General features: G+C 40.1%; 1 protein-coding gene and 1 pseudogene across 1 annotated transcript in view; both read right to left on the reverse strand.

Moving 5' to 3' along the window:
- The window catches only part of Sntg1 (syntrophin gamma 1), a 302539-nt gene that overhangs the window by 251115 nt on the left and 32003 nt on the right, over window positions 1-19421 (reverse strand). The window contains exon 3 of the mRNA XM_035438749.1: window positions 1750-1806. Coding sequence (XP_035294640.1) covers window positions 1750-1806 — 57 coding nt within the window. The remainder of the gene's footprint in view (window positions 1-1749; window positions 1807-19421) is intronic.
- On the reverse strand, window positions 11957-15946 carry LOC100769499 (annotated as a pseudogene).

Raw genomic sequence — 19421 nt, forward strand, 5'->3', positions numbered from 1 at the left:
GTTGCGGAGTGAGGACTAGAGTAAGGACATCTGAGAAGTAATCTCTAAAGAGTACGTGCTGGGGACCATGGCAGAAAAATGTAATGGAAAAGCTGTTCACATATTACACAGTGGGGACCACAGATCAAGGGGCTATCGGCACACAGCATTCTCCGAGGACTATGAAAGGAAGGCTTTATGGATAATTTAAACAGAGTGCACTGTGGGGACAACATCAGTGAGGCCGGGGGGTGGCATCTGCACACTGCATGGTGAGAACACTGTAGTAGGCACTACAGTGAGACACTCAGATCTCTGAGCAGCTTCGAGGGCAGGGAAAGCTAGTTCTCACTTCTAATAATATGTGTTTGATAATGTTTTCCAAACAGGCATGCTGGTGCCCTTCTACCAATATATTTTAAAAGTTTTTTTCAGCTAAAACTCAGGAATCATATGCTGAATTAGAAAAGCTGTGTGCCAAAACCTGCCTAATGTTTCCTCTACTGAAAATACTGTCACAGTTGAATAACACAGTATTTTATTTCTGTTACCCTGAATTAAGACAATAACTTCCCTTTAGAAAATCTATGTCTTCAGTGTGTGCTAAAATTGACTATTTAACTGAAACAAACACAGAAAATTGCATGTTTCTTGGCCTAATTTCAATATCCTGTAATATATTCTGTATGTGCCCCTTGCCTGGGTTAATGAAAAATACACGTAAAGTTTATTTTAACACAAATATTTTGAATATTGAGGTTCTTAGCACTCCACACCCTGCCATTTTTATTAAGTCATTTTGAGAAAGCTGAAAATAGGTGATAGTCACAAATTCAAAATGCCCCTTTCCTGACAAAGATAACAGGATCTGGGTAAAATGTCTTTAAAATTTCACAAAAACAACATACTAAGTAAGTAAATACAAACTGAATAATTGTGATTAACAACCTTCATTTAATAATTCAGGAAGTCAGATTAATTACACAATTAAAGTTGTTGGGTTAAGTCTTCATTACTCACATTTAATCCAATTCTCTCACTTTTTTCAATCATTTCAATGATGATAAATAGCAAGATGATACATTTTTATCAGTCAAAACAGACAACACTGTACAGATCAATAAACTTAAATATCATATTCAAAACTTAGAATTGATAAATGGAATTTATCAATTTTCACTTTAACTAAGTGAAAATCAAGCAAGATTATATATATTACAATCCATGTCTCACATGTTCCCAATTCTCTTCCATAGTTCCATAGAGAATTGTTCCCATTATTATTATTATTATTTTGGTTTTCTGAGACAGGGTTTCTCTGTAGCTTTGGAGGCTGTCCTGGAACTCTTTTTGAAGACCAGGCTGGCCTTGAACTCACAGAGATCTGCCTGCCTCTGCCTCCTGAGTGCTGGGATTAAAGACGTTTGCCACCAATGCCCAGCGAGAATTGTTCCCATTATACTCAACAGTTTTCCATGCTGCTGGAGGAGAAAGGAAAGCTTCTTGCCATGAATACAGTTCATAATCATTGGAAGATTCATAAAGAAAGCTGTCAAGTTCTACTTAACATTAGGTAAGTTCCCCAGATCTTTCCTGTAATATCTACATCACATGATAATGATATGTTCTATAAGAACATCCCAGATTTTAATGTGTTCCAAACATCACAGAGACATTTTATATTATTATGAACCACCAACATTTTAATGTACATAAAATGTTAGCCTTTAAAACTTAGTCTTTGCAAAGATAGACTGGAAAGGGGGCTACCTTTATACTTAAACCAAATCCTCCTACTGTCTGCCTTCTGATCATCACCGTTCTTTCCTGAAAGATAAGAGATTTATGAAAGGTAAGTGTTTCCTTAGACTAAATACCTCTTTTTCTCCTGTGGTTGTTTCAATTGCTGTTTAAAATTTGAAGAAAAATATTTGACAGCAAAAGAAACTTTAAATATTTCAATTAATGGAACATTGTACAGTTTGAATCAAAGGTTAATTAACTTGTTTGCCAAAATAAATGCCACAAAATTCATGTCTGAAAAATTATTTCAGTGATAGTTTGAGAAGAATTTTAACATTTTTATAGTCTCATTTTCATGTTGCACATTCTTGTGTAGCCTAACAGTATCTCCCTGCCAGTCAAAAGCATCCCCCACCTGAGGCCTTTCCTGCATCACCAAGTCATATATTGGCGATTTAAGACCTAAGCTGCAGCGCCTCTATAGCCCAGCACTTCAGAGACCATGTGATGTCTGAGAGCTACATGACGAGGAAGCTGAAGCTGTATTCAGATCCTTAATTTACATGTTAGAAAAAGGACATACTTGAGTATAATGACAGTTGGATTATTAATGTACACCACTGTTTCCCCAGAGTGTAACAAGAATTCAGCTATGAAAATACCAATTCAGAGACCTTGGTGTGAGCACATGAACATTTTCTTAAATTTGCAACCAGCAAATCAAACTTTTGAGTTTTAAGGAAACAATTTATGCATATTTCATATTCTGGAAGAAAGTTGAAGGGTAGGAAGCTGTATCCATAAACTGAATCATTTACATCAGCCATCTCTCACCATCTGCCCTATCCCCTGAATGTAAGAGATGTTTGTGACTTTTTGCCTACATGTCCATAAATTTCCAACTCATTTACCCATCATCTCATTTCCCAAATGTGAATATGGTTCTGCTACTTCTACATGAATTCTTTCTCTCTTTTATTTTCATTCATTGTGAATTAAAATAAAAAATTTACAACAGAAAATATAAAAATATGTACTTTTGTGGCTTTTATTAAGAGTTAATCCTTAATCTGATTACAGGTGAAGGCCAGTTTAGTCACCTTCTCTGCTATTGCTTAGAATTTTATGTAGGGTCAACCTTGTGGATTCTTGGGTATTTCCCTAGTGCCAGGTTTCTTGCTGTTTCCATATTGGCTCCCTCAATGAGGTTATCCCTTTCCTTGCTCTTACTCTCTGTCTTTCTCCTGTTTCCACCATCCCTTTCCTTCATCTTCTCCTCCCCATCCCATTCTCCCTTCCTCCCCTGTTTCTGCTATGCCTTCTCCCCTCTAACATGTTCCCAGCTTTCTCCCAGATCTTGTCCATTTCACCTTCCAAGGGTTATACATGTATGTCTTTCTTAATGTCCCCCTTGCTACCTAGATTCCCTTGGGTCTGTAGGATGTAGTCTCATTATACTTTGCTGTATGTCTACTATTCATTCATAAGTGAGTACATACAATGTTCATCTTTCTGGGTCTATGTTACCTCACTTGGGATGTTTTTTTTTTCTAGTTCCATCCACTGGCCTGCAAATTTCAACATGTCATTATTTTGACTGCTGAGTAGTACTCCATTGTGTAAATTTATCACATTTTCTTTATCAGTTCTTAGGCTGAGGAGCACCTAGTTTTTTTCCAGGTCTTGGCTATTACTAATAATGCTGTTATGAACACAGTTGAGAAAATGTCCTTGTGATATGAATATGCATGATTTGTGTATATTCCTAAGACTGGTATTGCTGTTTTTTTATGTAGATGGATTCCCAATTTTCTGAGAAAGTTCCCTACTGATTTCCAAAGTAGCTGTAATTATCATCATAAAACATCATCCAGCAATGGATGGAAGCAGATGCAGAGATCCACAACTAAGCACTGAACCAAGCTCCCAGAGTCCAGTGTAATAGAGGAAAGAGAGTTAATATGAGAAAAGGGGTCAAAAACATGATGGAGAAACCCAAAGAAGCAGCTGACCTGAGCTAGTGGGAGCTTAATGACTCTGGACTGATATTGGAGGAACCTGCATAGGACCAAAGTAGAGCCTATGAATTTTGGTGACAGTTGTGAGGCTTGGCTAGTCTTTGGGGCCAATGACAGTGAGACAAGGATTTATCCCTAGTACTTGAAATGACTTTGTGAAGCCCATTCTCTTTGGAGGAATACCTTGTTCAGCCTAGACATAGTGGAGAGGGTTTTGGTCTAGCTTCAAAGTGATGTGGCAAACTTTGTTGACTCCCCATGGAGTCAACCTCTCTGAGGAGTGGATGGGGAGTGGGATGGGGGGACGATGGGGAAAGCTGGAGGAGGGGAGAGAATTGGTATATAAAATAAGAAAATATTGTTTTAAAATGAATAAATAAATAAGAAAAAAGTTAATCCTTAAAGGTATGAATAAAAACTCATCACTTGACTAATCAGAAGATCAGTTGGTTGAACTGTCTGCTATTTGAACTACCCCATTCCAAAGATTCTGTCTCCAACGATCCCCTCCCAATTTATTGCACACAAGAACAGACTCTGCCTTTAAATCCAGCTTTCTTACAACATCAAGACCTGAATATTCTAATGCATTTAAAACAGAAAAACAACTTCATGAAGATGATAGTGAGACTTAAAGAGGAAATCAAGAAATACTTTAAATAAATCCAACAAACAGGTGAGTGAAGACACTCAAGAACAGAAAATTGAAGTAGAAGCAAAAAGAAAAAAAGGATGGAAATCTGGAAATAGAAAATCTGGTTAATAGGAACTACAGATATAAGCAACAGCAACAGAATATAAAAGATGGAAGAGAGACTCTCAGGTATTAAAGATATGATAAAAGAAACAAATTTATCAGCAAACAAAATATTAAATCTAAATTACCCTGACACAAAACACTAAGGAAATCTAGGGCACTATGAATAAAAAACAAATATAAGAAGAATAGGAGCTGTCTTCTTCCACCCTGGCAGAGGCAGCCACTCTCTTGGATTCTTACCTCCTAATAAATATCTTGAATGAGGAAAGAAAAAGGATTATAGGAATAGAAGGTGAAGAATACCAGTTCAAAAACTCAGGAAATATATTTAACAAAATCAGATGACAAAATTTTCCTAACCTAAAGAAGGGCATGCCTGCTAATGGTTCAAGAAGCTTACAAAACTCCAAACACCAATCATCAAAGAAAGTCACTGTGTCATATTATAAACAAAACACTAAGCATACAGAATCAAAAATAGATTAGAAGCTACAAGAAAAAAGGGCTACTTAACATATAAATCTAGAACTATTAGAATTATACCTGACATCTAAATGGAGATTCTAAAAGCCAGAAGAGACTGGATGGATATGTAAAAGCTCTAAGGGAACACAAATGCTAGTTTACACTTCCATACCCAGCAAAACTTTCAATCACCATAGATGGAGAACACAAGATATTTCCTGACAAAATTAAATTTATACAATATGTAATCACAAGTCCATCTCTACAGAAGGCACGAGAAGGAAAACTCCAACCAAAGGAAGTTCACTACATCCACAAAAAGACAGACAATAAATAAAATCACACCAGAAAAAACACAAGGCACACACACACACACACACACACACACACACACACACACACACTCACTACAACGACCAACAACAACAAAATAAGAGGAAGTAACAATCATTGGTCATTAATATCTCTCTTAATACCAATGGACTCAATTCCACACTTAAAAGATACAGGCTAACAGACTATATGTGAAAACAGAATCAATCCTTCTCCTACATACAAGAAACACACCTCAGAGTCAAAGATAAGTATATCCTCACAGTAAAGAGTGTGAAAAATATTTTGCAAGTAAATGGACCAAAGAAGCAAATTTGTGTAGCTATCCTAATATCTAAAATATAGACTCCGGACCAAATTTAATCAAAAGAGATAAAGAAGGACATGCCATACTCATCCAAGGAAAAATCTACTAAGATGGATTTTCAAATCTTAACATCAATGCCCCAAATAAAAGGGCATACACATATGTAAAAGAAACATTACTGAAGCTTAAATCACACATCCAACCTCACCCATTAATAGTGGGAGGAATCAATGCCCTGGTTGCACCCACATAAAAACTAAATAGAGAAACAATGGAGCTAAAAGATACTATGAATGAAATGGACCTAACAGATGTCTACAGACAATTTCACCCACACCCAAAAGAATATACCTTCTTTTCACCACCTCACAGAACATTCTCAAAAATTTACAACATAATCACTCACAAAACAAGTCTGAACAGATACAATAAAACTGAAATAATCTCCTGTATCCTTTGTGACCACCATTGATTAAAGTTGGTTTAAAAAACAAAAGAAAAACCAGCCTACAAACTTATAGAAACTGAACAAAAATCCACTAAATTAAAGCTATGTCAAGACAGAAGTAAAGAAAGAAATTAAAAACTATCTAGAATTCAAGGTAGCTGAATACATATATAACAAACTTATTGGATGCAATGAAAGAGGTGTTAAGGGGAAAGTTCACAGCACTAAGTGCCTTCATAAAGAAATTACAGTGATCTCATACTAGCAACTTAACAGGACACTTGAACTATGTAGAACAAAAAGAAGTTAATATACACAAGAGAAGTAGAAGGGAGGAAATAATCAAAATGGGAGCTGAAATCAATAAAATAGAAAGAAAAAGAACAATACAAAGAAACAAAGAGTTGGCTATTTGAGGATATCAACACAATAGATAAACTCCTACCCAACTGACCAAAAGTCAGAGGTTAACAAATTGCCAAAATCAGAAAAGGGACATATAATGACAGAGACAAAGGAAATCCAAAGGATCATTAGGTGATACTTCAAAAACCAATATTCCACAAAATTGGAAAATTTAAAAGAAATGGACAATTTTCTAGTAGATACCACTTACTGAAGTTAATTAACATCTGGAAAACCACTTAAATACCTCTCTAATCCCTAAGGAAATAGAAGCAGTCATTAAAAGTGTCCAATGCACCAGATGTTGGTGGGGCACACCTTCTCTGTGAGTTTGAGGTCAGCCTGGTCTCCAGAGCAAGTGCCAGGATAGGCTCCAAAGCTACACAGAGAAACCCTATCTCAAAAAACAAGAAAAGTCTCCTAATCCAAAAAATGAATTCAGGTGGTTTTAGCACAGACTTCTACAAGTCTTTCAAAGAATATCTAATACCAATACTCAACAAATTATCCTATAAATTAGAAACTTTAGAAACATTACCTAATTCTGATATCCAAACTACACAGGAAACAGTCAACAAATAAAGAGAATTACAAACCTATTTTACTCATGAACATTGACGCAAAATACTCATTAAAATACTCACAAAACAACTCCAAGAACACATTAAAAAGATCACACAACATAATCAAGAAGGGTTCATCACAGAGATGGCAGGATCATTCAATATATGAAAATCTGACATGTAATCCACCACATAAACAAACTAAGAGAAGAAAAGCCTTTGACCAAATTCAACAGATCTTCATGATAAAAGTCTTGAAGGGATAAGGGATGCAATGGACACATTTAAACATACTAGAGGCAATTCACAGCAAGCATATAGATAACATTAAACAAAATGTCAAGAAACACAAAGCAATTCTACTAAAATCCAGAATAAGACAATGCTTTCCACTCTCTCCATATCTATGTAAAATAGTACTTAAAGTTCTAGCTAGACCAATTAGAAAACTAAAGAAGACTGAGTGAATAAAAATTTGAAAGGAAGAAATCAAATTATAGCTATATGAAGATGATATAATAGTATACATAGGTGACTTTAAAACTTCAAGTGAACTCCTACGGGTGATAAACAACTTCAGTGATGTATCTTAATATGAGATTAACTAAAAAAATCAGTAGCTCTCCTATATAAAAAGGGCAAATGTGATGAGTAAAAATTAAACAAAAACACACTTCACAATAGCCACAACAATCATAAAATATCTTAGGGTAACTCTAATGAAGCAGAAAAGACCCATATCACAAGAACTTCAAGCCTTTGAAGAAGGATACTGAAAAATATATTAGAAGGCATAAAGATTTCCCATGTTCTTAAATTGGTAGGATTAACTTAGTAAAAATGGTTATCCTGCCAAAATCCATTTACAGGTTCAAAACAGTCCCTTTCAAAATTCTAATAAAATTCTTTACAGAACTGGAAAGAGCAATACTCAACTTCATATGGAAAAACAAAAACCCAAGAGAGCAAAAAGAATCCTATGTAGTAAAATAACTTCTGGGGTTATCATGATCACTGTATTCAAGCTATACTATAGGGTTGTACAATAAAAAACCACTTTATATTGACATAAAATCAGACATTGATCAATGGAGTTGAATCAAAGACCCAGACATAAATTCACACACATTGAGTTTTGATTTTAAAAAAGCCAGAAATACACATTGGAAAAAAGAAACCTTTTTCAACAAATTGTGCTGGGCTAACTGAAAGTCAGTATGTAAAAGAATACAAATAGATTAATATCGCTCTTCCTGCACAATAGTCAAATCCTAGTGGACCAAAGACCTCAACATGAAACCAGATACATTGAACCAGATGGAAGAGAAAGTGGGAAATGTTTTGAACACATTGACACAGGAGACAACTTCTTGATCAGAACAGAAATAGCACAAGCACTAAGACCAACAATCAATAAAAGGGTCCTCATGAAACTAAACTACTACTGTAAGACAAAGGACACCATCACCAGTTAAAAAAAAAAAAAAGAACCTCACTGAATGGAAAAAGATTTTCAACACTTCAATATCTGACAGAAATCTAATGCCCAAAATATATTTAAAAAACTCAAGAAACTGGATATAAACAAACTAAATATTCCAATTAAAATGGTATAAACATCTAAACTGAATTCTCAGCAGAAGTAACTCATATGTCTGAGAAACATTAACAGAAATGTTTAACGTCCTTAGACATCAGGAAAATGCAAATCAAAATCACTGAGATTCTATCTCACACTTGTCATAATGGCTAAGATCAAAAGCACAAATGACAGCTCATGTGGAGCAGGGGGTAATAAGCAACTATTGCTGGTGTGATTACAAAACTTTTACAGCCACTTTGATAATAAATATGGTGGTTTCTAGAAAAATTGGGAATTGGCTTATGTCAAGAAACAGCTATCTCATACCTGGGAATTTGTTTTTGCAGATTTTTTACATGAATTAGAAACAAGATTGTTTTACATGTGAATCCCAGTTCCCTCTCCCTCCCCTCCATCCTTACCATCACCCCAACTAAAACCCTACCTATCACATATCCTTTCTGCTCCTCAGGGGTGGTGAGGCCTTCCATAGGGGGGTCATCAGATTCTAACATATCCTTTGGGATAGGGCCTAGGGCCACCCCCATGAATCTTGGCTCAGGGACTACCCCTCTATATAGAATGAGCTCCCAAAGTCCACACCTACGATAGGGATAAGTACTGATCTACAACAGGAAGTCCCATAGATTTATGCAGTCTCCTCACTGAAACCCACATTCCTGGGGTCTAGATCAGTCCCATGCTGGTTTCCCAGATATCAGTCTTGGGACCAAGAGCTCTCCCTTGTTCAGGATAGCTGTTTCTGTGGGTTTCACCAGCCTGGTCTGGACCCCTTTGCTCTTCACTCTCCACTGCAAATGGATTCCAGTTCAATTCAGTGAATAGTTGTGGGTGTCTGCTTCTACTTCCACCAGCTGCTGGATGAAGGCTATAGGATGGCATATAACTCAGTCATCAATCTCATTAACAGGGGACGGCATTTAAGGTAGCCTCTCCTCTGTTGCTAATCTAAGTTGGTTAGGTGTCATCTTTGTAGATCCCCAGACATTTCCCGAGTGCCTGATTTCCTTTGAACCCAAATTGTCTCTCTCCATTATGGTATCTCCTTTCTTCTTTTCCTCTATTCTTCCCCGGACTCAACCTTTCTGCTCCCTAATGTTCTCCTCACCTCACCTCTTCTCCCCTTCTCATTCTCCTAGCTCCCTCTTCCCTTCCCCCATGCTCCCAATTTGCTCAGGAGACCTTGTCCCTTTCCCCTTCTAAAGGAGACCATGTATGTCTCTCTTAGGGTCCTCCTTGTTTGCTAGCTTCTCTGGCAGTGTGGATTGTAGGCTGGTAATCCTTTACTCTATGTCTAAAATCCACATATGAGTAAGTACATACCATGTTTGCCTTTTTGTGATTGGGTTACCTCACTCAGAATGGTTTCTTCAAGTTCCATCCATTTTCCTGCAAATTTCAAGATTCTATTGTTTGTTTTCTGCTGAGTAGTACTCCATTGTGTAAATATACCACATTTTCTCCATCCATTCTTCAGTTGAGGGGCATCTAGGTTGCTTCCAGTTTCTGGCTATTACAAATAGTGCTGCTATGAACATTGTTGAACAGATGTCCTTGTTGTATGAATGTGCTTCTATTGGGTATATGCCTAAGAGTGGAATTGCTGGATCTTGTGGTAGACTAATTCCCATTTTCCTGAGGAGTCGCCATACTGATTTCCAAAGTGGCTGTACAAGTTGGCACTCCCACCAGCAGTGGAGAAGTGTTCCCATTTCTCCACATTCTCTCCAGCATAAACTGTCATTGGTGTTTTTTGATTTTAGCCATTCTGATAGGAGTAAGATGGTATCTCAGAGTAGTTTTGAATGCATTTCCCTGGCAGCTAAGGATGTTGAACACTCTCTTATGTGTCTTTTAGCCATTTTAGATTTCTCTGTTGAGAATTGTCTATTTAGTTCTGTACCCCACTTTTTAATTGGATTGTTTGGTGTTTTGGAGACTAGCTTCTTGAGTTCTTTGTATATTTTGTAAATCAGCCCTGTGTCAGATGTGGGGTTGGTGAATATCTTTTCCCATTCTCTGGGCTGTTTTGTCTTACTGACTGTGTCTTTTGCCTTACAGAAGCTTCTCAGTTTCAGGAGGTCCCATCTATTAATTGATTATCTCAGTGTCTGTGCTACTGGTGTGTTCAGAAAGCAGGCTCCTGTACCAGTTAATTCAAGGGTATTTCACACTTTGTCTTCTAATAGGTTCAGTGTCTGGATTTATGTTGAGATCATTGATCCATTTGGACTTAAGTTTTGTGCATGGCTTTAGACATGGATCTATCTGCAGTCTTCTACATGCCAGCATCCAGTTATGCTCGCACCATTTGTTGAACATGCTTTCTTTATTCCATCATATAAATTTTGCTTCTTTGTCAAAAATCAGGTATTTGTAGGTGTGTGGGTTAATATCATGGTTTTCAACTCTATTCCATTGTTCTACCTGTCTATTTTTGTTCCAATACCAAGCTGCTTTCAGGACTATAGCTCTGTAATAGAGCTTGAAGTCAGGGATGGTGTTGCCTCCAGAAGTTCCTTCATTGTACAGGGTTGTTTTGGCTATCCTGGGTTTTTGTTTTTCCATATAAAGTTGAGAATTGTTCTTTCAAGGTGTGTGAAGAATTGTGGTGGTATTTTCATGGGGATTCCATTGAATCTGTAGATTGCTTTAGGCAAGATTGCCATTTTACTATGTTGATCTTACCTATCCAAGAACATGGGAGATCCTTCCATTTTCTGGTATCTTCTTTAATTTAGTTCTTGAGACTCAAAATTCTTTTATTTTACCATCCAGCAAGGACTCTTTAATGCTAGAACTTTTCTAGGTATTCATAAACTAATCATGAACTGAGTAAATGTAAAATGTTATCCAAATCAATACTTCCGGTGGTATGCAAAAACAAACACGATTTAAAAAAAACTGTTCAGATACATCATTTCAAAAATACAAACTCTTCACATCCTCCTTTCTTTTCCTTTAATATTCTCTGGTGGCATTTGCTCAGTGGGAAGCAGCTGAGAACCACTCACAGGAAAAGTCTCTTTCCACTGCCAGACAAACTTCCCACTGCCCAGCTCCAACAAGGTGCCTGGTCTCCATGGGTGTGCATCTTTTCCTTAGCTTTTTTTTTTTCTTTTTCTCTCTCTCGCAATTTTTCTAAAGTACATTCCTCTGTGAGTTTTATCTTCTTAAAATTCGGCTCCTGCAGCAATATTTCATTGAAACACTGTGTTTCTAGATCCACAGCCTAAATATGAACAAAGTGCTTTTTTTAGACAACAAGTTATAAGTTTCCCTGGACACTTGGTAACCAAATAGGCTTTAAAGTGTACTCTGGAGTCTGAACACTAGGACTGTTCAGCAGAGCTCTGAGAGGGGCTGGGCTCAGTTCCATCCTCGGTGCTATTGTCTACATCCTTCTCCATTGCTGTCTCATCATCATCCAACTGCTGACTGGTGAAGTTGTTCAGTTCAAGAAGCCCACTGGGCTCTACTACCACATTGGAGCTGGAGTGACAAGGAATAGCGTACTGGAGAATGGCCTGGATTCTGTTGGATTCTTCAGCTTTCTTTTGGCCTACATTCTGAATACGCACGAACTGGCCTGTCACTGCCACTCCTGCTGCTTCCATCTTTCAGGTCGTTAGGGGAGGGCCAACAGCAGATGGACTTGAACAGGACTCTCTACATTTCGCCATCCCTGCCACCACCACGTGGGTAGAGTAAAGCTCCTGCCTCACCAGTGAGCACACCAGTTGCCAGAGCCTGCTTTGGGGGATCCACTACCATTTGTTCTACATTTGTATCAATCTGAGCTTCCATCAAAGACATCTGCAATATGTCTGACACTGCTGTCTTCTCAGAGGCCTGAATGGGAGATATGCTTGCAACTGGTGACGTCGGCTTAGGAACAGAACTGCCACCAGTTATCTTTGTAACTGTGGGAGGCTAGCACCCCTCAAATGTTATCTATGTAACAGAGGATCCTTGGGTTATAATTGGCTGCTCCACCTGGCTTGCTGGCTGTTTCTCTGATGAAGTGGGGAGCGCCATTTGGCTCTGGGGAGTTTGGGGTTGCATGTAGATTTTTGGTTGGTTTGGAGCTTGCTGCATTTTAGGAAGCTGCTGTGTGGTTTTCACAGCAAGTACCTGTACTACAGTTTGCGGGGGCTGTGCCATTAAGGCAGGAAGCTGCTTGTCTGGTTACCACGGGATGCTGTGTGTGCTGTGCATCTGGCTTGGGCTGTGCTTGTTCCTGCTGGAGAGGAGTCAGTTTCTGATGCCTGATGGAGAGCTGGGGCATCTGTGTGAGTTTGTGCTGGAGTTGGTCTGCCTGAAGGTGGATGGTCTGCTTCTGTTTGGTCTGGAAACACTGCAGAGTTTTCACTTGCAGCTGAGTCTGTTCCAGCTGGGGCTGGCTAAGTTTCTGCTGCTTAGTTGACTGTGACTGAGTTAGGGCAGATCGGTAAAACAGACCTGTCTGAGGATCCAATGTGTCCATCTCTTCAACCTCACCCTCCTCAGTTCCAAGTTACTCACTGTGTTTGGTAAAAGCAGTATGACTGCTTACTGCCTGTTGCATAATGTGGGTGATTGTTCCAGGGGAAGCCACTGAAGTCTGTGTCGCAGTCTGTGACTGAGCCACATGTTGGAGCAGGGTCCGCTGGGGCTGTGAAGGCTGTTGGGGCTGGGAGCGATGGCTGACTAGAAGGGGGGAAAGCAATCTCTGTCCCCTCATCATTGCTTTCAGTGGTGATGTATTCAGCAACTAGTTCTGACTCTACCACAGCAATGGATGGACTCTCAGGAGAGTCTCTTTTCCTGGGTCATCTGAATAGGTACTGTCATTTGACTCAAGTCAATAGTGGGTTGTCTTGGTTTAGATTCCAATTTTTCCTTTACTGTTGTCTGTTGAGTTCTAATAGTGCTTTGATTGCTGAAGTAGCTGCTTGTGATTCGCTGGATACATCCTGATATATTGTGGTGGGGCTAGTCTCCATTGCAATCTCATGTTCTGACCAATCCTGATGTCGGGAAGCAATTGCATGAACTACAGGCTGGGAATCTTGGGAACTCTGGGGGACTCTGTGGAAGAGGAACTACTGTCTGTGTAACCCTTCTTTTCCTTCCTGAGAAGATGAATTGCCAGCCTCTGCTACCCTTGATGCTTGCCGTAATGTTTCGGTTACCAGTTGCCTTGTTTGTTCACTAACAACTGTAGCTTGAAATGTCACTGGTTTCGGTTTAATGAGAACCCGTGTTTTCCCTTGCTGTCCATAGACAATTTTTGTTGGGATGAGTTTAGCTGCTGGCTGGACTGTGGAACCTATTCCTTTTGGCTGTGTTACAATCATCTTGGTGATGAGTCTTGTAGCAGTAATGATAGCTGGCTTTGCTTCGGTTGGCACTGTCTGAAGAGTCTTTTCTCCTCCAGCATTTAGCAATGTTGTGACGTTTTTGCCAGGGAGGCCTTGAATGGTTGTTCCTTTTCCTGTAGTCTTTCGTACAACATTCAAATTGGGCTTGGAAGTCATTGGGATTGTAGTGATTTTGGTAGTCATTCCAGAAACAATATTACTGCTAATTATCTTGCCACCCCAAATAGCTAATGATTTGGGTACTACAGTAATGATGCTCCCACTGGTACTTTTCACATAGGTTGCAGCCCCAGGGGTTGTAGATACTCGACCTAAGGATGGGCTCACTGTTGGCCGGGTGTATGTTGCCTGAGTACCAGTAGGAGTAGTTACCAGTTTAGTTGTCATAATTGCACCATTACTGCTAACCACCATAATAGGGGAATTGCTACTGGTGGGTAGAGTTGCAGTCACTGGTTTGGGTAAGATTTTACTTGGTTGAACCTGCTGTGTGATGATGTTAACACCTGACTCCTGTTTGATCTGGATGGTCGGTTTGATACCGGGTGGCAACAGTGACTGCTGAGGTTGCTGCTGCTGAAACACTGAGGAAGGCTGGGCCACTGGCTGCTGTGTCTGTTGTTGCACTTGATGAACTGCTGCTTAGGAGACTGCTGATGCTGTTTAGGAAACTGTGCAAGAATTTGGGTAGGGTCACTCACTGAGCTTTTGGGGGAGGGAAGTCTTGTCGATGCCATTTTGATTGCTGATGTGGACACACCTTGTGCTACTGTTGACATGACCACAGATGGTGTGGAAGACACCACTGCTGTCACTGCAACTGTACTAGAAACAGTTGATGATGTGTAGCTGCTGTTGCCACTGCTGCTGCTGCTGACCAGAGAGGACAATGATGCAGTTATAATAACAGGTGGCTTCTGAGTTGTGGAAGCAATCTCTGATGTTGGTACAAGTTTAGTGACTGCTGCATAGTTATGGGATTTGGAGAGAATGTTGAGCATGAAGGTTGAATTTGGTGATGTGGTCACTATAATAACCTTCTGTGTTGTTCTGTTTGTTGTCTGTGTTGATGGTTTGGTGAAAGTTATTTTCACAGGTGACATGTGGGGTGGCAAGGAGTTGGCAATGCTCTGCATGATGTTGCTCATCTTGGGACTGACACTCACAGGCACAGTGATGGTTTTTGAGACTGGAACAATGGCCTTTGGAACTTCTTTCAGAACTACAGCAGAAGAACTAGAAGAGTTTGTTCACCTGCGTTTTCTGGGTTTTTCATCTTCATCTGAACAGCTGACACTTTTGACATATACGGTACTTCCACGTGGCAAGACTGGAGGCAGGACTGGCAGGTCTTGGAGACTTAACTGTTGCTATGCTGCCACTTGGAACAGGGGTAGAGGTTGGGGTTGACGTGGTACTTGTGTAGGAATAGCAGACCACTACTTCTTTGCTTGCTGTTTCTGCAGGCATGGGAAGGGATGCATTGTGCTGGACAGCTGCGTTGGCCACAGCATTTGTTGTTACAGTGAAGGCAGTCTGGGGAACCAGTCGGGGCATCAGAGGTACCAATCTACGCCCTTCAATGGACCATTCTGAAGAACTATTAGGTCCAGACATATTATGTGCAATTGTTGTTTACCGTTCATCGTTTACTGCTCTCCGAACTACAGCACAGTGGCGTTCTGTTGAGATGCTAAGGACTTTTGAGAGTTCTCCAAGAAGATCTTTCTTTTCCTTGGTGAGACTCCCGCTGTGCACGAAGTACACTGATAACTCCAGCATATGCCTCCAATTCCAATTTTCGAAGAATTCGTTTGCATTCATTCCTGCTGAGATCCAAAAGGGTTGGCCACACAGCAGGCATTGCTGCTTCTGTTTGGTAGCCCCAAAGAGCTTGTCCTCCCTGCGCGGCCTTTCGGGGCTCATCTAAAAGGCTCCTCCGCCAAGACTAGGGGACATCAGGAATTAGGTTTGTTTGCAGTGCCTCAAAAGGGGCAAGATGGCGACAGATACCAGTGCGCAGGCGCAAGTGCGTGGCTCATCAGGAGGTGTATTTCCCCTTTCCCGCCTTTTGGGGAACAAGCACTCAAAAGCCTCCATTTGTTCTGTCCTTTTTTAACACCGTGTTTTGAAAGGAAAGGAAGGGCGTCGCAGGGCCTGCTGGGAGTTGTAGTCCAAGCTCAAATGCCTTTCTCTTTCTCTCTCTGCTTGCCGGTCACTTGCTCAAGGAGGTCTGAGACTCAAATTCTTAAGGTACAAGTCTTTCACTTCTTTTGTTTAGCGTTATCCCAAGGTATTTTATGTTGTTTGAGGCAATTTGTAAAGGGTGTTGTTTCTCTGATTTCTTTCTCCACCAATGTATCATCTGTATATAGTAGGGCTACAGATTTTTTGAGTTAATCTTGTATCCTGCCACTTGGCTGAAGGTGTTTATCAGTTATAGGAGTTCCCTGGTAGAGTTTTTTTGGGTCACTTATGTACTATCATATCATCTGCAAATAGTGAGAGTTTGACTTTTTCCTTTCCGGTTTGTATTCCCTTGATCTCCTTTTGTTGTCTTTTTGCTCTAGCTAGAACTTCAAGGACAAAATTGAAGAGGTATGGAGAGAGTGGACAGCCTTGTCTTGTCCCCAATTTTATAAGAATTGCATTGAGTTTCTCTTCATTTAATTTGATGTTGGCTGTTGGCTGTTGGCTTGCTGTATATTGCTTTTATTATGTTGAGGTATGTTCCTGTTATCCCTGATTTCTCAAAGACCTTTGTCATGAAGGGGTGTTGGATTTTGTCAAAGGCTTACTCAGCATCTAGTGAGATGATCATGTGTTTTTTTTTTCCTCAGTCTGTTTATATGGTGGATTACATTGATGGATTTTCGTATGTTGAACCATCCTTGCATCCCTGGGATGAAGCCTACTTGATCATGGTGGATGATTTCTCTGATGTGTTCTTGGATTTGATTTGCCAGTATTTTATTGAGAATTTTTGCATCAATGTTCATGAGGGATATTGGTCTGTATTTCTCTTTCTTAGTTGTGTTTTTGTGTGGCTTGGGTATCAAGGTTATTGAAGCCTCATAAAAAGAGTTTGGCAATGACCCTTCTGCTTCTATTGAGTGGAATACTTTGAGGAGAATTGGTATTATCTGTTCCTTGAATTTCTGCTAGAATTCTGCACTGAAGCCATCTGGCCCTGGGCTTTTTTTCATTGGGAGACTTTTGATGACTGCTTCTATTTCACTAGGGGTTATAGGTCTGTTCAACTTGCTTATCTGTTCTTGATTTAATTTTGTTAAGTGAAGTCTATCCAGAAAATTGTCCATTTCATTTAGGTTTTTGAATTTTGAGTAATACAGGTTTTCTAAGTATGACCTGATGATTCTCTGGATTTCCTCAATGTCTGTTATGTACCCCCTTTCATTCCTTATTTTATTAATTTCCATGTACACTCTCTGCAGTTTGGTAAGTTTGAATAAAGGTTTTTCTATCTTGTTGAAATTCTAAAAGAACCAACTCTTCCTTATATTGATTTTTGCATTATTCTCCTAGTTTCCACTTTTTTTATTTCAGTCCTCAATTTATTTATTTCCTGGCATCTGCTCTTCCAGGGTGTATTGGCTTCTTTGTGTTCTAGGGCTTTCTGTAGGGAGACACTGTAGATCTGCCTCCTAGTAGCCGGGACAGGTGTGCAGGAAAACGCCCGTGAGGGGAAGTCTAAGCTAATGTAGGAAGGCTTCTTAAGGGACCACGGACGTGGATCATCCCTTCTTCTGGCCCTGGTCCCAGCTCCCTCCTCCTCACTCTGGCCTGGCTGCCCTGGCACGTTTTGGCCTGCGCTTGGCTGGTGCATCCAAATAAAGAGACCTTGACCCTATTGACTGCTGGTTGATCACTCTACACATGGCGCCCATCGGATCCATGACCCACCCAAGTGGCTCCGGGTGCCCCCGAGGCTCCGCGCTGCTCTGGACCGTGGAAAACGCACATTTTAATCCACAGAGAACGCTGCCGCTTCCCGATGCTCCTATCCCCCGGTTCCTGCCGTGCCTGTCTCCACCTCGGCCCCCTATTGCCGCTGCCTTGTTTCCCGGGCCCCGCCCGCCACCCTCTGGGCCAGACCCTGGATACATCCACTGCAGGGTGAGTTTTCCAAATTTAGCTGTGGGCACAGTCACCTAGCTGATGCAAATACCCCCCAGGTAGGTTCTAAAAAATTCCTTAGTGGCTAGAGATTTTCTGAAAGCTCAGATCCTACTTGAAATAGATGTGGCAGCGCCACCTGCTGGTCAGACGTTGTTACTGCACCAGAAAATGGCATTGCCAGTAAATGTAGCTGAATTTCTGTCGCCCTTGCACTTAGAGACTGCAGAATTTGTCCCTGATAATACTGAACTAACCTCTTGAAATTACAGGAAACAATCAGAAACAGAAGTAATCCCCCGTACATTACGCATATCAGATCCCATACGGGTCTGCCAGGCCCACTGGCACAAGGCAATGACGCGATCGATCGTTTATTGATTGGCACTGTGCTAGAAGCCTCCGAATTTCATAAAAAGCATCATGTAAATAGCAAGGGTTTAAAGAAGGACTTCTCCATCACTTGGCAACAAGCCAAGGAGATAGTGAGAAACTCTCTTACTTGTTCCTTTTATATCCAAACTCCACTGCCAGCAGGCTGTAATCCTAAAGGCATTCGGAGGAATGAGATCTGGCAAATGGACGTCTTTCATATTACAGAATTTGGAAATTTGAAATATGTACATCATACCATTGACACATTCTCAGGTTTCCAATGGGCTACTGCTCTCAACTCTGAAAAAGCTGATTCCGTTATTACACACCTACTAGAGATGATGGCAGTTATGGGCATACCTGCACAGATAAAAACTGACAATGCTCCAGCATATGTCTCCACAGAAATAGAACAGTTCTTCAAATATTATAACATTAAGCATGTCACAGGTATACCACACAACTCTACAGGACAAGCAGTTGTTGAGAGGTCTCACAGGACACTTAAGGAGATGCTCGATAGGCAAGCTGGTAAGTCAAAACCCCCCAAACATAGGTTGCATAATGCTTTATTGACACTAAACTTTCCTAATGCCAACGATGAAGGACAAACAGCTTCGGAAAGACACTGGACTACGGAAAAAACTGCTGAACTAAATCAACCAATGTACTTCAAAGATGTACTGACCTTGGTATGAAAACCCAGACATGTGTTACGTTGGGGTAGGGGTTTTGCATTTGTTTCCACAGGAGAAGAAAATCTTTGGAAACCATCAAAATTGATCAAGATTTGAGTTGAAAAGGAGAAACCTCCCGACAAGGTCGACTGACAGGTATTTACTGAGGTATATCTCATGAACTAAATAAAAGCCTCCCAAAGGATGGGAGTTCCTTTTTTTTTTATCCTCACAGGAAAACCCAT

This window comes from Cricetulus griseus, chromosome 2 (assembly GCF_003668045.3).
Source record: "Cricetulus griseus strain 17A/GY chromosome 2, alternate assembly CriGri-PICRH-1.0, whole genome shotgun sequence".
Classification (NCBI taxonomy): domain Eukaryota; kingdom Metazoa; phylum Chordata; class Mammalia; order Rodentia; family Cricetidae; genus Cricetulus; species Cricetulus griseus.